We start from the raw sequence: 25,668 nt of genomic DNA, 5'->3' as shown, positions 1-25,668 counted from the left end.
CTAGACCCCCAAGGGAACTTATCTAGATGTGTGGTGAGCACTTTGAACCCCCAAGTGCTTCACAGAAGTTTATAACGCAGAGCCGTGAAAATAATAAATGTGTTTCCTTTCCTCAAAAATATTTTTTTAGCCTAGAATTTTTTATTTTTGCAAGAGTAACAGGAGAAATTGGACCCCAAAAGTTGTTGTCCAGTTTCTCCTGAGTACGCTGATACCCCATATGTGGGGGTAAACCACTGTTTGGGCACACGTCAGGGCTCGGAAGGGAAGTAGTGACATTTGAAATGCAGACTTTGATGGAATGGTCTGCGGGTGTCACATTGCATTTGCAGAGCCCCTGATGTGCCTAAACAGTAGAAACACACCACAAGTGACCCCATTTTGGAAACTAGACCCCAGAAGGAACTTATCTAGATGTGTGGTGAGCACTTTCAACCCCCAAGTGCTTCACAGAAGTTTATAACGCAGAGCCGTGAAAATAAAAAATAATTGTTCTTTCCTCAAAAATTATGTTTTAGCAAGTAATTTTTTATTTTTGCAAGGGTAACAGGAGAAATTGGACCCCAACAGTTGTTGCCCAGTTTGTCCTGAGTACGCTGGTACACCAAATGTGGGGGTAAACCACTGTTTGGGCACACGTCGGGGCTTGGAAGGGCGGGAGCACCATTTGACTTTTTGAACGCAAGATTGGCTGGAATCAATGGTGGCGCCATGTTGCGTTTGGAGACCCCTGATGTGCCTAAACAGTGGAAACCCCTCAATTCTAACTTCAACACTAACCGCAACACACCCCTAATCCTAATCCCAACTGTAGCCATAACCCTAATCACAACCCTAACCCCAACACACCCCTAACCACAACCCTAACCGCAACACAACCGTAACCCTAATTCCAACCCTAATCCTAACCCTAATCCCAACCGTAACCCTAATCCCAACCCTAACCACAACTGTAACCCCAACACACCCCTAACCCTATCCGTAACCCTAACCACAAGCCTAATCTTAACCCTATTTCAAACCCTAGCCCTAATTCCAACCCTAACTCTAATTCCAACCCTAACCCTAAGGCTATGTGCCCACGTTGCAGATTCGTGTGAGATTTTTCCGCACGATTTTTGAAAAATCTGCAGGTAAAAGGCACTGCGTTTTGCCTGCGGATTTACAGCAGATTTCCAATGTTTTTTTGTGCGGATTTCACCTGCGGATTCCTATTGAGGAACAGGTGTAAAACGCTGCGGAATCCGCACAAAGAATTGACATGCTGCGGAAAATACAATGCAGCGTTTCTGCACGGAATTTTCCGCACCATGGGCACAGCGGATTTGGTTTTCCTTAGGTGTATATGGTACTGTAAACCTGATGGAAAACTGCTTCGAATTCGCAGCGGCCAATCCGCTGCGGATCCGCGGCCAATCCGCTGCCAATCCGCTGCGGATCCGCGGCCAATCCGCTGCCAATCCGCGGCCGATCCGCTGCGGATCCGCGGCCGATCCGCTGCGGATCCGCGGCCGATCCGCTGCGGATCCGCGGCCGATCCGCGGCCGATCCGCTGTGGATCCGCGGCCGATCCGCTGCCGATCCGCTGCGGATCCGCGGCCGATCCGCTGCGGATCCGCGGCCGATCCGCTGCGGATCCGCGGCCGATCCGCTCTGTGTGCACATGCCATAACCCTACCCCTAACCCTAACCCTACCCGTAACCCTAACCCTACCCCTAACCCTACCCCTAGTTCTAACCCTAGTTCTAACCCTAACCCTAGTGGAAAAAGAAAAAAAAATATTTTCTTTATTTTATTATTGTCCCTACCTATGGGGGTGATAAAGGGGGGGGGTTATTTATTATTTTTTTATTTTGATCGCTGTGGTAGAACCTACCACAGCGATCAAAATGTACTTGTAACGAATCTGCCAGCCGGCAGATTCGGCGGGCGCACTGAGCATGCGCCCGCCATCTTGGAAGATGGCGGCGCCCAGGGAGAAGACGGACCGACTTCGGGAGGATCGGTAAGTATGAGGGGGTGGTGGGGGGGTGGATCGGAGCACAGGGGGGGGATCGGAGGATGGGGGAGCGGACAGGAGCACGGGGGAGCGAACAGGGGGACGGAGGGGGGTACCGGACAGAACGGAGGACTGGGGAGGAGATCGGGGGCGGTGGGGGGGGCCAGAACATGATTTTCAGAAATGGCAGATGCTATTGCAGCATCGGCCATGGCTGGATTGCAATATTTCACCATTTTCATAGGTGAAATATTGCAAATTGCTCTGATTGGCTGTTGCACTTTCAACAGCCAATCAGAGCGATCGTAGCCACGTGGGGGCAAAGCCACCCCCCCTAGGCTGAAGTACAACTCCCCCTCTCCCTGCAGATCGGGTAAAATAGGAATTAACCCTTTCACCCGATCTGCAGGGATGCGATCATTCCATGACGCCACATAGGCGTCATGGGTCGGGAAGGGGTTAATGAGATGATGCGTCGCATTTACCAACAAGTGCTATAAATAAGATACCAAAAATGTCAAAAACTTGAGCCAATCTGGCAAAACTGATAGCATATTCAGAATCAGCACCCCAAAAATACCCCAAATTCATTAAAATATTTTGGACACCAGAAAAAATTTTTTTTTTTGTTGACCTGTGTAATTAATCCTATCGGTAAACGTCTTAACGAGAAAATCAAGACTCCAGAATTCCTTTTTTTGGCTGCCACAACATTGCAATAGTATGCAATAACAGGCGATCAAAAGACCATAGCTGCTCCAAAATGGTATTGATAAAAACACCAGCTCAGCGTGCAAAAAATAAGCACTGACTCAGCCCCAAATCCCAAAAGATGGAGATGCTGCAGGTCTCATCAAATGGCGACATTTATTTTTTGCAAAGTTTAGATTTTTTTCACAACTTAACCTAAACATGTTTGATACCTGCGAACTCGTAATGGCCTGGAGTATCATAGCGGCAGGTCAGTTTTAGCATTTGATGAAACATGGTAAGAAAAAAAAAAACAAACACAAAAAAACAATTGTGGAATTTCTCTTTTTTTGCATTTTTACTGCACTTTGATTTTTTTTTACCATTTTTCCGGTACATGATATGGTAAAACCAGTGCTGTCAGTCAAAAGTACAACTTATCCCACAAAAAAGCAAGCTCTCACATGGCGAAAATAAAAAAGTTAAGAATCTGGAAGACCAGGAGCAAAAAACGGAAACTGAAAAACCCACGGTCGTGAAGGGGTCAAACCAAGTAGACTCATGCAATGCTAGGTATTTCTACTGTTGTTCTGTATAGATGCTAGTTTGCACTTTGTTTTGCAGGGGCGTAGTATTTTACAGTAATGAGGTGCAACAGTATTCCATTCCTTTTCTTGGATCTGATGCTTCTGTCGTCAAGAGGACCCAACGTTATCTCTATGAGAATCTGCAGGAGACTCCAGTGAGTAAAGTCTGTCAGTTGTTTCTGTATTCACACTGTCTATACGTTAGGGTATGTGCACACGTTCAGGTTTTGTCGCGTTTTTTTCGCGATAAAAACGCTATAAAAACTCAATAAAAACGCATACATTATGCATCCTATCATTTAGAATGCATTCTGCATGTTTTATGCACATGGTGCGTTTTTTTCCGTGAAAAAAACGCATCGCGGTAAAAAAAGCAGCATGTTCATTAATTTTGCAGATTTTCCGCGTTTTTCCCCCTGTTCTATGCATTGGGAAAAACCGCAAAAAAACACACAAAGGGTATGTGCACACGTCAGGATTTCTTGCAGAAATTTTCCTGACAAAAACTGGACATTTCTGCCAGAAAACCGCATGCGTTTTTTCATGCGTTTTTGATGCGTTTTTTGTGTGTTTTTTTCAAATGCATAGAATTGCGGGAAAAACGCAGAAAATCCGCAAAATTAATGAACATGCTGCTTTTTTTACCGCGATGCGTTTTTTTCGCGGAAAAAAAATACACCATGTGCACAAAACATGCAGAATGCATTCTAAATGATAGAATGCATAATGTATGTGTTTTTATTGAGTTTTATAGCATTTTTATCACGAAAAAACGAGAAAAAACCTGAACGTGTGCACATAGCCAAAAAACGCGTCAAAAACGCGGAAAAAAAAGCTAAAAAAAACGCATGCGGATTACTGGCAGAAATGTCCGTTTTTTTGTCAGGAAAATTTCTGCAAGAAATCCTGACGTGTGAGACAACTGGACGTGAATACCATTGTCGTCCTTTCGCTAATTGTAATACCAAGGATGTTTGTTTATTTAATGAAAATTGCCTCTTCAGAGAGAAAGAGGACTTGAACTCTAGTGCCACCTGTTGGAAGTAGTGATCCTACAAGTTACAATAAACCCTTTAACAAGTCTTGCAATATTAATTAGTGCAAAGTATGAGAACTTGAATTTGGTTATGTAAGAGTCTCTGGACTGGGGTTTAAGGGGTACCATTTCACTTGTCCATTGGAGTGCTTCGATAACTGATCAAATATCATATTGGGGACATGAACATATTACCCCGATTGTTAACCCCTTCACCCCCAAGGGTGGTTTGCACGTTAATGACCGGGCCAATTTTTACAATTCTGACCACTGTCCCTTTATGAGGTTATAACTCTGGAACGCTTCAACGGATCTTGGCGATTCTGACATTCTTTTCTCGTAACATATTGTACTTCATGATAGTGGTAAAATTTCTTTGATATTACCTGCGTTTATTTGCAGAAAAAATGGAAATTTGGCGAAAATTTTGAAAATTTTGCAATTTTCCAACTTTGAATTTTTATGCCCTTAAATCACAGAGATATGTCATGCAAAATACTTAATAAGTAACATTTCCCACATGCCTACTTTACATCAGCACAATTTTGGAACCAAAATTTTTTTTTGTTAGGGAGTTATAAGGGTTAAAAGTTGACCAGCAATTTCTCATTTTTACAACACCATTTTTTTTTAGGGACCACATCTCATTTGAAGTCATTTTGAGGGGTCTATATGATAGAAAATACCCATGTGTGACACCATTCTAAAAACTGCACCCCTCAAGGTGCTCAAAACCATATTCAAGAAGTTTATTAACCCTTCTGGTGCTTCACAGGAATTTTTGGAATGTTTAAATAAAAATGAACATTTAACTTTTTTTCACAAAAAATTTACTTCAGCTCCAATTTGTTTTATTTTACCAAGGGTAACAGGAGAAAATGGACCCCAAAATTTGTTGTACAATTTGTCCTGAGTACGCCGATACCCCATATGTGGGGGTAAACCACTGTTTGGGCGCATGACAGAGCTCGGAAGCGAAGGAGCGCCATTTGACTTTTCAATGCAAAATTGACTGGAATTGAGATGGGACGCCATGTTGCGTTTGGGGAGCCCCTGATGTGCCTAAACATTGAAACCCCCCACAAGTGATACCATTTTGGAAAGTAGACCCCATAAGGAACTTATCTAGAGGTGTGGTGAGCACTTTGACCCACCAAGTACTTCACAGAAGTTTATAATGCAGAACCGTAAAAATAAAAAATCATATTTTTCACAAAAATTATTTTTCGCCCCCAATTTTTTATTTTCCCAAGGGTAAGAGAAGAAATTGGACCCCAAAAGTTGTTGTACAATTTGTCCTGAGTACGCTGATACCCCATATGTGGCGATAAACCACTGTTTGGGCGCATGGGAGAGCTCGGAAGGGAAGTAGCACCGTTTGACTTTTCAATGCAAAATTGACAGGAATTGAGATGGGACGCCATGTTGCGTTTGGAGAGCCACTGATGTGCCTAAACATTGAAACCCCCCACAAGTGACACTATTTTGGAAAGTAGACCCCCTAAGGAACTTATCTAGATGTGTTTTGAGCGCTTTGACCCACCAAGGGCTTCACAGAAGTTAATAATGCAGAGCCGTAAAAATAAAACAAAAATTTTTTCCCACAAAAATTATTTTTTTAGCCCCCAGTTTTGTATTTTCCCGAGGGTAGCAGGAGAAATTGGACCCCAAAATCTGTTGTCCAAGTTGTCCTGAATGCGATGATATACCATATGTGGGGAGAACCACTGTTTGGGCGCATGGGAGGGCTCGGAAAGGAAGGAGCGCCATTTGGAATGCAGACTTAGATGGAATGGTCTGCAGGCGTCACATTGCGTTTGCAGAGCCCCTAATGTACCTAAACAGTAGAAACCCCCCACAAGTGACACCATGTTGGAAAGTAGACCCCCTAAGGAACTTATCTAGATGTGTGATGAGCGCTTTGACCCACCAAGGGCTTCACAGAACTTTATAATGCAGAGCCGTAAAAATAAAACAAAAATTTTTTCCCACAAAAATTATTTTTCAGCCCCCAGTTTTGTATTTTCCCGAGGGTAACAGGAGAAATTGGACCCCAAAAGTTGTTGTCCAATTTGTCCTGAGTGCGCTGATACCCCATATGTGGGGGGAAACCACCGTTTGGACGCATGGAAGGGCTCGGAAGTGAAGGAGCGCCATTTGGAATGCAGACTTAGATGGAATGGTCTGCAGGCGTCACATTGCGTTTGCAGAGCCCCTAATGTACCTAAACAGTAGAAACCCCCCACAAGTGACACCATGTTGGAAAGTAGACCCCCTAAGGAACTTATCTAGATGTGTGGTGAGCGCTTTGACCCACCAAGGGCTTCACAGAAGTTTATAATGCAGAGCCGTAAAAATAAAACAAAAATTTTTTCCCACAAAAATTATTTTTCAGCCCCCAGTTTTGTATTTTCCCGAGGGTAACAGGAGAAATTGGACCCCAAAAGTTGTTGTCCAATTTGTCCTGAGTGCGCTGATACCCCATATGTGGGGGGAAACCACCGTTTGGACGCATGGAAGGGCTCGGAAGTGAAGGAGCGCCATTTGGAATGCAGACTTAGATGGAATGGTCTGCAGGCGTCACATTGCGTTTGCAGAGCCCCTAATGTACCTAAACAGTAGAAACCCCCCACAAGTGACACCATGTTGGAAAGTAGACCCCCTAAGGAACTTATCTAGATGTGTGGTGAGCGCTTTGACCCACCAAGGGCTTCACAGAAGTTTATAATGCAGAGCCGTAAAAATAAAACAAAAATTTTTTCCCACAAAAATTATTTTTCAGCCCCCAGTTTTGTATTTTCCCGAGGGTAACAGGAGAAATTGGACCCTAAAAGTTGTTGTCCAATTTGTCCTGAGTGCGCTGATACCCCATATGTGGGGGGAACCACCGTTTGGATGCATGGGAGGGCTCGGAAGGGAAGGAGCGCCATTTGGAATGCAGACTTAGATGGAATGGTCTGCAGGCGTCACATTGCGTTTGCAGAGCCCCTAATGTACCTAAACAGTAGAAGCCCCGCACAAGTGACCCCATTTTGGAAACTAGACCCCCCAAGGAACTTATCTAGATGTGTTGTAAGAACTTTGAACCCCCAAGTGTTTCACTACAGTTTATAACGCAGAGCCGTGAAAATAAAAAATCCTTTTTTTTCCCACAAAAATTATTTTTTAGCCCCCAGTTTTGTATTTTCCTAGGGGTAACAGGAGAAATTGGACCCCAAAGGTTGTTGTTCTATTTGTCCTGAGTACGCTGATACCCCATATGTTGGGGTAAACCCCTGTTTGGGCACACGGGAGAGCTCGGAAGGGAAGGAGCACTGTTTTACTTTTTCAACGCAGAATTGGCTGGAATTGAGATCGGACGCCATGTCGCGTTTGGAGAGCCCCTGATGTGCCGAAACAGTGGAAACCCCCCAATTATAACTGAAACCCTAATCCAAACACACCCCTAACCCTAATCCCAACAGTAACCCTAACCACACCTCTAACCCTGACACACCCCTAACCCTAATCCCAACCCTATTCCCAACCGTAAATGTAATCTAAACCCTAACCGTAACTTTAGCCCCAACCCTAACCCTAACTTTAGCCCCAACCCTAACTGTAGCCTTAACCCTAGCCCCAACCCTAGCCCTAACCCTAGCCCTAATGGGAAAATGGAAATAAATACTTTTTTTTTATTTTTCCCTAACTAAGGGGGTGATGAAGGGGGGTTTGATTTACTTTTATAGCGGGTTTTTTAGCGGATTTTTATGATTGGCAGCCGTCACACACTGAAAGACGCTTTTTATTGCAAAAAATATTTTTTGCGTTACCACATTTTGAGAGCTATAAATTTTCCATATTTTGGTCCACAGAGTCATGTGAGGTCTTGTTTTTTGCGGGACGAGTTGACGTTTTTATTGGTAACATTTTTGGGCACGTCACATTTTTTGATCGCTTTTTATTCCGATTTTTGTGAGGCAGAATGACCAAAAACCAGCTATTCATGAATTTCTTTTGGGGGAGGCGTTTATACCGTTCCGCGTTTGGTAAAATTGATAAAGCAGTTTTATTCTTCGGGTCAGTACGATTACAGCGATATCTCATTTATATTATTTTTTTTATGTTTTGGCGCTTTTATACGATAAAAACTATTTTATGGAAAAAATAATTATTTTTGCATCGCTTTATTCTCAGGACTATAACTTTTTTATTTTTCTGCTGATGATGCTGTATGGTGGCTCGTTATTTGTGGGACAAGATGACGCTTTCAGCGGTACCATGGTTATTTATATCTGTCTTTTTGATCGTGTGTTATTCCACTTTTTGTTCGGCGGTATGATAATAAAGCGTTGTTTTTTGCCTCGTTTTTTTTTTTTTTTTTCTTACGGTGTTTACTGAAGGGGTTAACGAGTGGGCCAGTTTTATAGGTCGGGTCGTTACGGATGCGGCGATACTAAATATGTGTACTTTTATTGTTTTTTTTTTTTTATATTTAGGTAAAGAAATGTATTTATGGGAATAATATTTTTTTTTTTTTTTCATTATTTTGGAACATTTTTTTTTATTTTTTTTTACACATTTGGAAATTTTTTTTTTTTACTTTTTTACTTTGCCCCAGGGGGGGACAATACAGATCGGTGATCTGCCAGTTTGCATAGCACTCTGACAGATCACCGATCTGCGAGAAGTGCAGGCTGCTTCACAGTGCCTGCTCTGAGCAGGCTTCTGTGAAGCCACCTCCCTCCCTGCAGGACCCGGATCCGCGGCCATCTTGGATCCGGGTCTGGAGCAGGCAGGGAGGGAGGTAAGACCCTCGCAGCAACGCGATCACATCGCGTTGCTGCGGGGGGCTCAGGGAAGCCCGCAGGGAGCCCTCTCCCTGCGCGATGCTTCCCTGCATCGCCGGCACATCGCGATCATGTTTGATCGCGGTGTGCCGGGGGTTAATGTGCCGGGGGCGGTCCGTGACCGCTCCTGGCACATAGTGCCGGATGTCAGCTGCGATATGCAGCTGACACCCGGCCGCGCTCCCCCCGTGAGCGCGGCCGATCGGCTATGACGTACTATCCCGTCAAGGGTCAGATAGGCCCAGGTCACCTCGACGGGATAGTACGTCAAAGGTCACAGAGGGGTTAAGGAGATACATGGAGGAAGGCTAGACACATTCTACACTTGTGTTTTTGAGGTGCTAGCTCCCCAGTTAGTGGTGGTAACTGAGACCAGAAAATCTTACAGAAAGAAACTAAATGGATATACATAATGAACACAACTAAACCACATGGGCTGAATGAGCAACTTGGCATTAACCCCTTGACGACCGCCGATACGCCTTTTAATGGCTGCAGTTATGGGTACTTATGCCTCAGTGCCGCTTTTTAATGGCGCTGAGAAATAAGTGTGTAGCGGCTAAAAAAAATGTCTGATTACCCATTTAATTTCTCCTCTGATGTGATCGCGCATCAGTGGAGAGAGATTCCTCCGGTGTCCCGTCAACCCCCTGTGAAGTCCCCCTGTGCGGCGTCTTCCGGGAAGAAAATGGGCACATGCGCAGTGCGCCTGCCGAGATCTGCTGGCCGGCACCCGGCAACAATAGGAAATTTTTCCTATTGGTTCATTTTGATCACTGTGATAGGGTCTATCACAGTGATCAGAATAAAAAAAAATAGTTAATCAACCCCCCCTTTATCACCCCCTTTAGTTAGGTAAAAATAATACAAAAAATGTATTTATTTCAATTTTTCCATTATGGTTAGGGTTGGGTTGGGCTAAAGTTGGGGTTGGGCTAAAGTTAGGGTTGGGTTAGGGTTGTGGTTATGGTTGGGATTATGGTTAGGGTTGGAATTAGGGTTAGGGGTGTGTTAGGGTTAGGTTTGTGGTTATGGTTAGGGTTGGGATTAGGGTTAAAGGTGTGTTGGGGTTAGGGTTGGAGTTAGAATTGGGGAGGTTCCACTGTTTAGGTACATCAGGGGGTCTCCAAATGCAACATGGCGCCACCATTGATTCTAGCCAATTTTGTGTTCAAAAAGTCAAATGGTGCTCCCTCCCTTCTGAGCCCTGCCATGCGCCCAACCTTTCCCCCACATAGGGGTGTTGGCGTACTCGGGAGAAATTGCACGACAAATTTTGTGGTCCACTTTCTCCTTGTGAAAATAAAAAAAATTGGTTCCAAAATAATTTTTTGGTAAAAAAAAAAAAATGTTCATTTTTTCCTTCCACATTGCTTTGGTTCTCTTGAAGCACCTGAAGGGTTAATAAATTTCTTGAATGTGGGTTTTGTGCACCTAGAGGGGTGCAGTTTTTATAATGGTGTCACTGGGTATTTTCTGTTATATTGACCCCCCAAATTTACTTCAAATGTGAGGTGGTCTCTAAAAAAAATGGTTTTGTAAATATTGTTGGAAAAATGAAAAATCGCTGGTCAATTTTTCTGAATATTTTCCCACGCTAGAGTTCATATGAGTTTATGCCACCAGGGGGCGCATCACCACAAGTCTACGAAGCTACGTTCCCCTGCATTCTATTCTTTCCCCAGTTTTTACAGCCAGCGGTGGCTGCATTAGCAGGCTCCTGGTTGTAAAATTATTTAACCCTGTGGTGCAGTGACCCCTGTGGCAGCTAGGGGGCACTATGTGTGCTCCTTGGGATGTGCATGGAGGCATATCTGTTGTTATAATGGTGGTGAAACAGTGATTGGCAGAATTGTGAGTGGCCGATATGTGTCGCAGAGGGAGTCTGCGTGGTAGGTCTGATGAAATGATGTTGTTCTGGGACCTGCAGTCCCTCAAGAGTGTGTATATGTATGGTGTAGTTGTAAGGGTGACTTACTAGGCTAGTTGTGTGAGATGTGCTGGACAAGCTAGCCACACATCCACACTCCCACCCAGGGGAGTGGTTAAGGGTATATAATGTGACCAGGGTGTGGGTCACATGTTCCTGTGTGGTTCCAGTGTTTGGACCTGAGTGGTGAAGGTCCTGGAAGTATGTGTTGGATTTCCTGGGAGTAGGAGTCCTGAAGAGCACATGCTAATGGTGCAAGGTCCTGGAAGTCTGTGTTGGATTTCCTGGGAGTAGGAGTCCTGAAGAGCAGATGGTGGGGCTTCAGACTTGGTGGCCTGGGGTGTTGGACTGACATCCTGAATAGCACCTGGACAGGTCATATGCCTGGGGTGTTGGATGAGGTCCTGAATAGCACCTGGACAGGTCATATGCCTGGGGTGTTGGACGAGGTCCTGAATAGCACCTGGACAAGTCATATGCCAGTGTGTTGGATGGTCCCATGTGGGATGCACATCCTGAATAGCACACTGGGCAACCTGTGTTGGAAGACCTGGGAGTAGGCTTCCTGAAGAGCACAACCTGTGTTGGATTTCCTGGGAGTAGGAATCCTGAAGAGCACATGCCAGTGTGTTGGACGGTCCCATGTGGGATGGACGTCCTGAATAGCACACAGTAAGACTATGATTCTGGATGGTCTGTGTTGGGGAAGCTATCATCCTTCGGTGGCTCTGGACTGACTGTTATGTGCCGGCCAGGCAAGTTGGTGAACCCCGTAAAGGCAGTTTCCCCAGGAGAGAGGACTGACGAGGAGTCAGCAGGTGGAGCTGGAGCTCCCTTAAGGTACCATTGACTGTTGGTGCTTGTGAGAGTCTATGAACTGTGTGGTCTCCCACGGCAACTGAACAAAGTGAGGTTCGGCGTGTTTAGAGGCTGCGACCCAGTGTCATATGCGCTGTATGTGACTTGGGACATTGGTGAACTGTACGGCATACGGACACCCATGGTAACTGGGCAAAGTGAGAGGTCCAGCATGTTTAGTGTCCGTGAGTCAAAGCCGTAAATAAAGTGTTTAAGATAAAGCTGCAAGTTAATATCACCAGTTGGTGCCTGTTGTGTTTCATGAAATGTATATAATGAACTCTGCATAACCCGGTTTATGACACTTTAATAAACCGCATGGACTGTTTTGTGTTCAAAAATCGTGCCTGACTATGTTAATCCCGTGCCAAGCGAGTGTCCCCCAATACACTCAGTAAGAACAATCTTACAACCCCTTCAGATGGATTTACATCGTGGCACATGACTGTACGGAGAACAGGTATGGGATATTGTTGCTTTTTTATTTTTCCTTTTTTTTCAGAAGACAAGGGTCGTCAGTTGGATTGAGCGTACAATAAAGAAGTTAAAACCCATGTGTATTTACTTCATTAAAATACTTTATTCATAATGTGTGTTTTTTTAACCCTTTATTACTATTGGATTAATAATGGATAGGTGTCTTATTGACATCTCTCCATTATTAACCAGGCTTAATGTCACTTTACATTAGCAAGGTGACATTAACCCTTTATTACCCCATATCTCACCGCTACTCGGGAGTGGGAACATCTTACAGATGTGCCTTTTTTGAGGTGGCTGGGGGCAGATGTTTTTCGCCAGTGTGGGGGGGCAATAACCATGGTCCCTCTCAAGGCTATTAAAGGGAACCTGTCACCCCCCCCCCCAGTCTTTCAAACTAAAAGAGCCACCTTGTGCAGCAGTAATGCTGCATTCTGACAAAGTGGCTCTTTTAGTTGTGGGTGCTGTAACTTGAGAAATAATCAGTTTTATAATTAGTTTGAAATACCTGCTCCTCAGTCAAGTGGGCTGGCGTTTCCCCCCTGCTTCAGACAGCACGCAGCTGTCACTCACATCTTTTTGGCGCCGGGCGCCGCCTCCTCCTCGCCGCTGTTTTCAAAATAGCCGGCGCCTACGCTCTTTAAAATTAATTGAGATATCAGCAGGTTAAGTGTTTTTGAATATCCATATTGAATCAGGAACCCCATATAATGCTCCATACAGTTAATGATGGCCCCATAAGATGCTCCATATTAAAATATGCCCCATATAATGCTGCACAAATGCTGATTATGACCCCATAAGATGCTCCATACAGACATTTGCCCCATATAAAGCTGCACAAATGCGGATTATGACCCCATAAGATGCTCCATAGACACATTTGCCCCGTATAATGCTCCACAAATGCTGATTATGGCCCTATAAGATGCTCCATAGACTATTATGCCCCATATGCTGTTGCTGCGATTAAAAAAAAATCGCGTGGTCCCTGCATCTCCGATGGTCTCCGGGCACTGAGACAGCTTCTTCCAGCGTTGAGCGGTCACGTGGTACCGCTCATTACTGTAATGAATATGGACGTGACTCCACTCCCATAGGGGTGGAGCCACATATTCATTACTGTAATGAGCGGTACCAGTGACCGCTCAAAGCTGGAAGAGCTGCTGCGCCTGGAGAGTCCATCAGAGAAGCTGCCAGGGACTGCGTCGAGAGCAGGTGAGTATAATGGGGAGCACGGAGATATTCACCTGTCCTCGTTTCACCGCCGCGCGCCGTCTTCTGTGTCAACTGCCTGTGATGCTCATGTCAGAGGGCGCGATGACGTGGTCAGTGCGCGCCCTCTACCTGAGCGTCAGTGCGGAGGACGGGGGAAGACACAGTGGCGTCTGAGCGAGGAGAGGTGCCGGGGGCGCCTGAGCGACGAGAGGAGAGTATGTAATTTTTTTTTTTTTTAATCACAGCAACAGCATATGGGGCATAATAGCCTATGGAGCATCTTATAGGGCCATAATCAGCATTTGTGGAGCATTATACGGGGCAAATGTGTCTATGGAGCATCTTATGGGGCCATAATCAGCATTTGTGAAGCATTATACAGGGCAAATGTGTCTATGGAGCATCTTATGGGGTCATAATCCGCATTTGTGCAGCATTATATGGGGCAAATGTCTGTATGGAGCATCTTATGGGGTCATAATCAGCATTTGTGCAGCATTATATGGGGCATATTTTAATATGGAGCATCTTATGGGGCCCATCATTAACTGTATGGAGGATTATATGGGGCTCCTGATTCAATATGGATATTCAAAAACACTTAACCTACTGATATCTCAATTAATTTTACTTTTATTAGTACCTATTTTTATTTTTGAAATTTACCGGTAGCTGCTGCATTTTCCACCCTAGGCTTATACTCGAGTCATTAAGTTTTCCCAGTTTTTTGTGGCAAAATTAGGGGTCTCGGCTTATACTCGGGTTGACTTATACTCGAGTATATATATATATATATATATATATATATATATATATATATATATATATATATATATATATATATATATATATATATATATATATATATATATATATATATATATATATATATATATATATATATATAGACTGTATACTGTATATGTTTTCACGAATATTTGAGCCCATGAAACCATTCTATGTCCATTCCGGTGAGAATATTTTGCTGTACGGATGCCATACGGATGTTTACATGCACAAAATACGCAGCCACACCTTGCCTACGGATGTCATAAGGATGACCGCAATGCATTCTTGGGACCGGAGCGTCGTGAGGAGCATCGCTAAACGCCTGGCCTTGATCAGGGGGCTGCCAGAAGGTGAGTATATAACTATTTTTTTATTTTAATTCTTTTTTTAACAAGGATATGGTGCCCACATTGTTAGATACTACGTGGGCTGTGTTATATACTGCATGGGCTGTGTTATATACTGCGTCTCTGTGCTATGTACTACGTGGGCTGTGCTATATACTACGTGGCTGGGCAATATATTACATGGCTGGGCAATATACTACGTGGCTGTGTTATATACTGCATGAGCTGTGCTGTATACTACGTGGGCTGTGCTATATACTACATGGGCTGAGCTATATACTACGTGGCTGTGCTATATACTACATAGCTGTGCAATATACGTGGCTGTGCAATATACTACATGGCTGTGCTGTATACTACGTGGCTGTGTTTTAATATACTGTGGGTTGTATTATATACTGCGTGGGCTGTGCTATATACTACGTGGCATGTGCTATATACTATGTGGGCTGTGCTATATGCTACGTGGGCTGTGCTATATGCTACGTGGGCTGTGCTATATATAAGGTGGCCTGTGCTATATGCTACGTGGCTGTGCTATATGCTACGTGGGCTGTGTTATATACTACGTGGCTGTGCTATATACTATGTGGCTGTGCTATATACTACGTGGGCTGTTATATGCTGCGTGGGCTGTTATATGCTACATGGCTGTGCTATATTTCTCTGCTGTATCTGTGCATCATGAATCATAGTATGTGTTAAAGAGGGGGGCCCACTGAGACTCTTTCGCCCTCAAAAACCTGGAGCCGGCCCTGGCTTCACTGATGGGTCACGCCCAGCCGGCCATGAACAATCAGCGACAGGCGCAGTCCGGCCGCTAATTGGCGTGGAATTTGAACCATGCTTCGCTAGTTGGTTGTGCCCGGCCGAATCCTGTGTATAAATTGCATTATTCTGAAAACTTCATAAATAAACTACATACATATTCTAGAATACTCGATGCATTAGAATCGGGCCACCATCTAGTTATATCATAAACGTCTTAAAGATGCGAGTGAATGAACTGAAGGGCTTTCTGTCCAGTGTGTACATTGGTATAATATATATATTTTTCCTCATCCTAGGTTCAATATGCTGCATATGCTGCAGTGGGTGGTATTGCTTCAGTTATAAAATTGATGATTGCAGGATTCTTCTTTCTGCTTATTACCAAATTCAGCTTTGGTCGTAATCTTCTCGTAAAGGTAAGCCTTTTTTTTTTTTCCTCTTTATTTTCTGCAGGTGGTACTATCGCTAGGGGCACAGAGCGTCATCAAAGCAAAGTTTTAGATATTCAATATATTTTTTATTTTGTCTGCTTTATTACATCAGTGAGGCCGGCGTCACACTAGAAAGTTTTACGGATGTATGAGAGGCGCAAAAACAACGCATTGCACACAGACCAATCATTTTCTATGGGGCAGCTCCTTAATACAAAGCTAGATAGCTTAAAAGCCGGTAATTCAATTGCCGGCTTTTGCCATCTTCTTATCAAACCCAACAGGATATGAGACATGGTTTACATACAGTAAACCATTTCATATCCCTTATTTTTTTACATGTTCCTCACTACTAATGTTAGAAGTGTCTGTGTGCAAAATTTGGGGGCTCTAGGTGTTAAAATAAAGGGTTGGATCACGGAAAAAACTGGCGTGGGCTCCCGCGCAATTTTCTCCGCCAGAATGGGAAAGCCAGTGACTGAGGGCAGATATTAATAGCCTAGAGAGGGAGCATGGTTATTAGCCTCCCCCCGGCTAAAAACATCTGCCCCCCAGCCACCCCAGAAAAGGCACATCTGTAGCGGTGGGATATGGGGAAATAAGGGGTTAATGTCACTTTGCTAATGTAAGGTGACATTAAAGGGCCACTGTCACCCCCCTCCAGCCATTATAAACTAAAAGAGCCACCTTGTGCAGCAGTAATGCTGCATTCTAACAAGGTGGCTCTTTTAGTTTTAGGTTCAAGCATACCCCAAATAAAACGTTTTTATACTTAGCCACAATTCCTGTCTCTAGCCAGGTAGGCGGGTCCTCACTCCCCAGCTTGAACCGCTACTCTGCCGTCACTCACATCTTCCTGCGCTTTCGGCGCCGCCCCCTCAGCGCTGTTATCGTTTCAAACCCGGCGCCTGCGCTGTGTACTGGTGTCCTGCGCAGACGCAGTAAGCTCTGGCCGTCTGATGTAATGGCTGATACCAGAGAACAAAAGACATCCACAGAACACCAGGATGGATCTGCTGCACAGCAAATAGCTGTAGGACCTGCGATGACGTCACTGCCATGTGACTGCCCTAATCACATGGCAGTGACGTCATCGCAGGTCCTACAGCTATTTGCTGTGCAGCAGATCCATCCTGGTTTTCTGTGGATGTCTTTTGTTCTCTGGTATCAGCCATTACACGGAATATTCTGAGCTTACTGCGTCTGCGCAGGACACCAGTACACAGCACAGGCGCCGGTTTTGAAAGATAACAGCGCTGAGGGGGCGGCGCCGAAAGCGCAGGAAGATGTGAGTGACGGCAGAGGAGCTGACCAAGCTGGGGAGTGAGGACCCGCCTCCCTGGCTAGAGACAGGAATTGTGGCTAAGTATAAAAACGCTTTATTTAGGGTATACTTGAACCTAAAACTAAAAGAGCCACCTTGTTAGAATGCAGCATTACTGCTGCACAAGGTGGCTCTTTTAGTTTATAACGGCTGGAGGGGGGTGACAGTGGCCCTTTAAGCCTGGTTAATAATGGAGAGATGTCCATAAGACACCTATCGATTATTAATTCAATAGTAGTAAAGGGTTAATAATACACACACATTATGAATAAAGTATTTTAATGAAATAAATACACACATGGGGTTTTAAAATCTTTATTGTATGCTTAATCCACCTGAAGACCCTCGTTCTGTAAAAAGAATTAAATAAAAAAGCAACAATATACCATACCTGTTCGTCGTACAGTCATGTCCCATGCTGTAAATCCATCTGAAGGGTTTAAATAATTTTACAACCAGGAGCCTGCTAATGCAGCTGTTGCTCCTGGTTGTAAAAACTGGGGAATGAATGGAATGCAGGGGAACGTAGCTTTGTACAAGTTGCCACATGCCTGAAGCTCTCACTTCCACCACTTATATCTCAAGCTTAGTGTCTACTACAGGTGCATTTCTGGTCTCATTTTAAGGGGTCGCTCACTCGAACATATATATTGGATGAGTACTATCCGATTTGTTATGTTAGCATTCGGATCATTGTTATTCTGTTTTGCGACTTGCAGCACAAATCGGATGCCACTCAGGCCTATGGTTGCATAAAAATCATCGTATTGCACTCAAATGACAGTGTGATTTCCGCAGACTCCCAAAATGGAGAGATCTTCACGGCTGTAGTTGTGATCCAGGTTGAGATATGACTATTATTAGCCATGACATCTCATATATCCTTGGCAAGGAAATAGTTAACACTATTAGATTTGCCACTCCTGGACAATGGGCTGAAAATTTAATGGGAGGGTAGGATTCAGCATTAGGCTGCATTCACACGTCCGTGTGTCACCGTCCGAGATGCGCCCCCAGTCCATGAATCGTGGTCCGTGATACATGGATGAGTGACAGCAGCATTAGAATAATGAAGAGTGCTCAGCCATTATGGAAGCAGTCGCCACCTCCAATTGTGTACTATAGAAGTAGAAATATATTCCAGCCCCAGCAGCTTGTACCTGCTCACATTTGATAAATCCTGTTAGGTCAAATCTGTTCTTAAATCCTGTTAGGTCAAATCTGTTCTTTTGTGGTGTATGTTTGGAGGTAGTGATAGCCTCTAATGCTGGCTGAACACTCCTCCCACCCATCCATATTTTCGGTCTGAGATTTCTTGGAGGCACGATTACAGCCAGGCATGTTTTACAAAACTTACTTGAAAGAGGAGTTAACAGTATTTTGAAGATCTTGCAGTGGACCATAGAGAGACGTGACTCTCTCCGGTGTGGCCCCTGGCCGACATCTCCCTGGTTTGCTCCATTTGACTGACAGGTCCTCTAGCGTGTGTATACATGGGGAGTGACCGGTTAATCACCTGGAGCGGGGCTGGACGATCCATCTGAGGACCACAGCAGACTCATCATGTGTCTCACTATGGACCCTGACTGGCTTTTCAAATTTTGCCTCTGAAATGCCGGAGCTTTTCAGAGAAAAACCTACCTAGCTGCAATCATGTACCAAGGCTCTTATTAATGCTGCCCGTGGTTTGGGCATCGTGAATCGACTGAGGTTCTCTTCTAATGTTGCCAGGCTTGCAGTGACAGAGATTACTCAGGTAAATTTCTACAGTGTCCATGAAAACCGTGTACAGTGTTCAGATTTGTGTGAAAGACTTAATTCAGATTTTTACTGGATGTTTTGCCTTTTGGTAATTTTGTCATGATTTATGTGTTTTTCTTTGGTTTTAATATACAGTACCCCAAATTATTTTCGTTTGGTTATTTCTCCAAAGAAGGTCCAACTGCGAAACAGGTATTGTGTGTGTTTGTTATTGTTGTTGTTTCCTTCCTTTCTATCTGGAAGAAAATGCATAACAGTGAATACAGCTGTGGAGCAGGATTACATGGGTCAGAGCAGAGAGTTTGACATTTTTATTTTTTTTTAATTATAAAATGATTTTCAGAGGTTTTTTTGTACTACCATGTCTAATATTTTAATTTGTGTGGTCAAGGATAACGTAAGTAAACAAAAAAATGCAGTTTTTAAATGAAGGTACTTATTATTAAATGGAAATGAAATCCAAACCTATAGGGCCCTATGTGAAAAAGTAAATCCCCTTCCCCACCATTTCAACATAAATTAACTGTGGTTTATCACATCTTTGGAAAGCTGAGATAAATGTGCCTAGCCATACCCAGGCCTGATTACTGCCACACATGTTCTCAATCAAGAAATCCCTTAAATAGGACCTGTTGACAAAGTGAAGTATACCAAAAGATCCGCAAAAGCTAGACATCATGCTGCGATCCAAATAAATTTTGGAACAAATGAGAAACCAAATAGTTAAGATCGATCAGTCTGGAAAAGGTTATCAAGCCATTTCTAAAGCTTTGGACCTCAGCAAACCACAGTGAGAGCCATTATCCACAAATGTCGACAACATGGAACAGTGGTGAACCTTCCCAGGAGTGGCCTACCGACCAAAATTACCCCAAGGGTGCAACGATTACTCAACCAAAAGGTCACAAAAGACCCTATAACAACATCCAAAAAACTGCCTCAGTTAAGGTCAGTGTTCATGACTCCACCATAAGACTGGACAAAAATAGCCTGCATGGCAGAGTTTCAAGATGAAAACCACTGCTGAGCAATAGAAGCATAGAGGCTTTGTTTTTCCAGAAAACATCTTGATGATCCCTAAGAATTTTGGGAGAGTACTCTGGACTGAGAAGACAAAAGTTGTACTTTTTGGAAGGTGTATGTCCCATTACATCCTGCGTAGAAGTAACACATTTCAGGAATGGAACATTATAAGTAGTAGCAGCAGCAGCAGCTGCTACAGGGGATGGGTGAGGATACACTAGGAGAGGGTAGAGCTGGTTGTGCGGCGGGTCAGTAGACTGAGGATCACTGCAGACTGTAGGCTTGTCGGAAGAGGTGGGACTTCAGGTTCTTTTTGAAGGTTTCCGTGGTAGGCGAGAGTCTGATGTGTTGGGGTAGAGCGTTCCAGAGTATGGGGGAAGCACGGGAGAAGTCTTGTATGCGGATGTGGGGAGTACAGAAGGAGATCTTGAGAGGATCGAAGGTTGCGGGTAGGTAAGTTCCGGGAGACCATATCACAGATGTATGGAGGGGACAGGTTGTGGATGGCTTTGTATGTCATAGTTAGGGTTTAACTGGAGCCTCTGGAGAATAGGAAGCCAGTGAAGGGCTTGGCATAGGGGAGAGGCTGGGGAATAGCAGGGAGACAGGTGGATTAGACACGCGGCAGAGTGTAGGATGGACTGGAGTGGCGCCAGAGTGTTAGAGGGAAGGTCAGAGAGTAGGAGGTTGCAGTAGTTGAGGCGGGAGATAAGGGTGTGTACTAGTGTCTTTGTGGTTTCATGGTCAAGGAATGCGTAGATCTGGAAAATATTTTTGAGTTTGAGACGGCAGGAGGAGGCAAGGGCTTGGATATGTGGCTTGAAAGGGAGGGCAGAGTCGAGCATCACCCGGAGCCACCAAACATGCGGGACTGGGGAAAGTGATTAGCCATTGACATTGATGGATAGGTCTGGTGGAGGAGTAGAGTGAGATCGGGATAAGATGATGAATTCTGTTTTGTCCATGTTCAGTTTTAGAAAGCGAGCAGAAAAGAAGGCTGAAATAGCAGACAGACATTGTGGGAGTTTGGTCAGTAAGGAGGTGAGGTCAGGTTTAGATAGGTAGATCTGCGTGTCATCGGCATAGAGATGATACTGCAAACCGTGGGATTCTATGAGCTGTCCCAGGCCGAAGGTGTGGATGGAGAAGAGTAGGGATCCTAGAACTGAGCCCTGAGGAACACTGACAGACGGGGCGAGGTGAGGAGGTGGTGTGTGAGAGGGAGACACTGAATGTTCGGTCTTTTTGATATAATGAGATCCAGCATAGGGCCAAGTCTGTGATGCCAAGAGATGAGAGAATCTGTAGCAGGAGGGAATGGTCCACAGTGTCGAAGGCAGAAGGCAGGCCCAGGAGAAGGATAGAGTAGTGTTGCTTGCTCTTGGCGGATAGAAGGTCGTTGGTGACTTTAGTTAGAACATCATACCAACAGTAAAATATTCATACAACCAGGCTTGGACTGGCCCATCGGAGAACCGGAGGATTCTCTGGTGGGCCCAGGCACTGACACCTGCTAGCATACTGGCCATCAGCTGCCTAGGGCCCCCACTGCTCCAGGGGTCCCCAGCCAGTGGCTATGGGTCACCTGAGTCAAGGGGGGCCGCCCTGTGCCAGCGTAGCAGCAGCTGGAGACAGGATCCTGTCCTGCTGCTAAAGCAAAATGAATATTCACACTTCCCCATGCCCCTATGGGTGTGGAGAGGCGTGAATACCATTTCTCTTTAACTTTAATAGCGGGAAGCGTTAGCCACAGGCTGCAGTTAACACTGCCCGCATGTAAAGCCCCACCACCGCACCACACGCACGCACACACAAATCACCACACCACATACACACACGCAGGCACACAGACACACAGCGCAGCACATCCCGGCGTCCTGCTTCCTGTCTGAGACAACCCAGCTGTATGACGTCATCATCCTGTGCGCTGTCTCAGGCAGAAAGCAGCCGGCAAGGAAGTGGCTGCCCGGATGTGCTGCTGCTTCAGGGAGGTGAGCAGTGCTGTGTGTCTATGTGATGATCTGCTGCTGCTGCGGTGAGCTGTGCTGTGTGTGTTTGTGTGGTGAAGGACAATGATATTGGTGGGGAGAGACAATGATGGAGGTGATGGGCAATGATGGTGGTGGGGGAGACAATGATAGCGGTGATGGGCAATGATGGTGGTTGGGGGAGGCAATGATGGAGGTGATGGGCAATGAGGGTGAGGGTGGGCAATGATGGTGGGGGAGGCAATGATGGAGATGATGGGCAATTATGGTGGGGGAGGCAATGCTGGAGGTGATGAAATGGGCAATGGTGGTGGAGGGAGGCAATGATGGAGGTGATGAAATGGACAATGATGGTGGTGGGGAGGAGGCAATGATGAAGGTGGTGGAATGGGCAGTGATGGGGTGGTGGGGGAGAATGATAGGGGTGGTGGGGGAGAAGGCAATGATGGAGGTGGTGATGAGGACAATGATGGGGTTGGAGAGGCTGCATTATACTTTGAGGGGCTACATTATATTCTGTGGGGGGACTGCATTATTTTCAGGGGACTACATTATATTATGGGGGCTACATCATGCTATATGAGGGGGATACAGTATACTCTATCAGGGGCTGCATTATATTCTGTGGTGGGGCTGCATTCTTTCAGGGGACTACATTATATTCTGGGGGGCTACATCATACTATATGAGGGGGGTAGCATTATGCCCTATGAGGGGGCTACAGTATACTCTATGGTGGGGACTGCGTTATACCTGAGGGGGTTGCATTATATTTTTTGAGAGGGAGCTGCATTATATTTTATGAGGGGGCTACATTATATTCTTTGAGGGGGCGACATTGTATTCTATGAGAGGGCTACCCCCATATGATTCTATCCCAACCCTTGCTACATAATTAAGACATGTACTACCTTATATTATGCCCTGATATTAGCATGTGTTACCACACAAATGGTGGTCTTGTATCTATTTCTATGTAGCTACATAGTGGGCCCCAAGAATGATTTTCTATGGTGGGCCCAAGGTGCCTCAGTCTGACGCTGCATACAACCAAAACATTTCCTCCAACAACAAATACACTATGATCCTCTTCAAATCCAATAACTCATAACCAATAGAGCAAATTAAGTAGCAACACGATCAAAATTATAAAAAAATAAATATCTTTTATTACAAATATATAGCAGAAAATTGAATAAATTTCTCACAAGAACAATATCACATATAATAAATAACAAGGGGTACCATTCCCCAATAATCATGGACAATCATAACAAGAGACAAAACATACAGAGATCTATGACCTATACAACCTGCTAGCGACACATATCATGATAATAGTACGCATATCCATGCTGGTCATTTATAAAATATGTATGATTTACTAACAGTCAATGCCACCATGCATATATATATATATATATATATATATATATATATATATATATATATATATATATATATATATATATATATATATGTCTCAAGTGGATCCGCAGTGCATATAACTACCTAGTATTCATTGCCCAAAAGGGTTATAGAGAAATGATATAGTCAAAATGGCTGAGTTAGTTGTCTTGCTTAATATAGAAAAATACATCAATTACCTGCGGCCATATTTGTAACAGAGTGACGGTCTGTGGCTACACCTCGAAGCGTGTTTCACCGCCTCTGCAGTTTCGTCAGGAGGTCTGATGAAGGGACCTGAGTAGTCTCCAAAGCTTGCAATTTGTTACAATCTTTTCAGTAAGCCATTAAAAGGTATCAACCACTGAGGACTCTGAATTCTATATATTTTTCTATCTACTGGCTAACACGGTACCAAGATATATATCTTTCCTATATTGTATCACTAATCAGATTTAAAGGAGTATTCCCATCTCAAAGATCCTATCCCAATATGTAGTAAATCAGGAAAGAAAGGAGAGGTTTGTGGATGATTTCTGCACTTGCTGATCACTGATGAGATGTATATCCCAGATTGAAATGCGTAGAATAAACCACTTTCCATTTGACGATCTGGGATATACGTCTCACATTGAGCACAAGCACGGAAATCATCCACAAACCTCTCCTTTCTTTCATGGATATCGTCATTTACTGACCCGTGGATCTGTTGCAGCTGATGTGCTTTATTACATGCTTTATAGATACTCATGAAAGGTTAGTGTAATTTTGATTGTATCGCCTGCAATACTCCTCGGATGAGACCCTATGTTGCGCTGATCTCTCCTACAGCTCTGCAAATATGAAGTAAGTGTAATAATATATTATATTAAAAAAAGTATTTAGTCAGCCACCAATTGTGCAAGTTCTCCCATTTAAAAAGATGAGAGAGGTCTGTAATTCACATCATATCTAGACCACAACTATGAGAGTCAAAATGAGAAAACAAATCCAGAAATCACCTTGTCTGATTTGGCAATATTTATTTTGCAAATTATGGTGGAAAATGAACTTTTGTTAAAAATCAAATACTTATCTCAATATTTTGTTATATATCCTTTGTTGGCAATGACAGAGGTCAAATGTTTTCTGTAAGTCTTCACAAGGTTGGCACACACTGTTGGTGATATGTTGGCCCATTGCTCCATGCAGATCTCCTCTACAGCAGTGATGTTTTGGGCTTGTCGCTGGGCAACACGGACTTTCAACTCCCTCCTAAGGTTTTCTATGGGGTTGAGATCTGGAGACTGGCTAGGCCACTCCAGGACCTTCATTTGCTTTTTACGAAACCACTCCTTTTTTGCCCTGGCGGTGCGCTTGGGATCATTATCATGCTGAAAGACCCATCCACGTTTCCTCTTCAATGCCCTTGCTGATGGAAGGAGGTTTGCACTCACAATCTCACGATACTTGGCCCCATTCATTCTTTCATGTACACGGATCAGTCGTCCTGGTCACTTTGCAGAGAAACTGCCCCAAAGCATGATGTTGCCACCCCCATGCTTCACAGTAGGTATGGTGTTCTTTGGATGCAACTCAGCATTCTGTCTCCTCCAAAGATGATGAATTTTGTTTCTACCAAACAGTTCTACTTTGGTTTCATCAGACCATATGACATTCTCCTAATACTCTTCTGGATAATCCAAATGCTCTCTAGCAAACTTCAGATGGGCCTGGACATGTACTGGCTTAAGCAGGGGGACATGTCTGGCACTGCAGGATCTGAGTCCCTGGTGGCGTAGTGTGTTACTGATGGTAGCCTTTGTCACGGTGGTCCCAGCTCTATACAGGTCATTCACTAGGTCCCCCTTATGGTTTGGGGATTTTTGCTCACCTTTCTTGTGATCATTTTGACCCCACGGGGTGAGATCTTGCGTGGAGCCCCAGATCGAGGGAGATTATCAGTGGTCTTGTATGTCTTCCATTTTCTTATTATTGCTCCTACAGTTGATTTTATCACACCAAGCTGCTTGCCTATTGCAGACTCAGCCTTACCAGCCTGGTGCAGGGCTACAATTATATTTCTGGTGTCCTTCGACAGATCTTTGGTCTTCACCATAGTGGAGTTTGGAGTGTGAATGTTTGAGGTTGTGGACAGGTGTCTTTTATACTGATAACAAGCTCAAACAGGTGCCATTACTACATCATGTAATGAGTAGA

The 25,668-nt window shown here is 44.3% G+C and overlaps 1 protein-coding gene across 1 annotated transcript in view; it reads left to right on the top strand.

The window, feature by feature from the left end:
* Positions 1-25,668, top strand: part of LOC143804800 (saccharopine dehydrogenase-like oxidoreductase) — a 105,683-nt gene that overhangs the window by 67,325 nt on the left and 12,690 nt on the right. The window contains exons 7-9 of the mRNA XM_077283256.1: positions 3,315-3,432; positions 15,832-15,951; positions 19,187-19,243. Of these exons, the coding sequence (XP_077139371.1) occupies positions 3,315-3,432; positions 15,832-15,951; positions 19,187-19,243 (295 nt within the window). The remainder of the gene's footprint in view (positions 1-3,314; positions 3,433-15,831; positions 15,952-19,186; positions 19,244-25,668) is intronic.

The sequence above is a fragment of the Ranitomeya variabilis genome, chromosome 2 (assembly GCF_051348905.1).
Source record: "Ranitomeya variabilis isolate aRanVar5 chromosome 2, aRanVar5.hap1, whole genome shotgun sequence".
Classification (NCBI taxonomy): Eukaryota; Metazoa; Chordata; class Amphibia; order Anura; family Dendrobatidae; genus Ranitomeya; species Ranitomeya variabilis.
The sequence above is the reverse complement of the archived record's forward strand: the minus strand, read 5'-3'. Positions and strand labels throughout refer to the sequence as shown.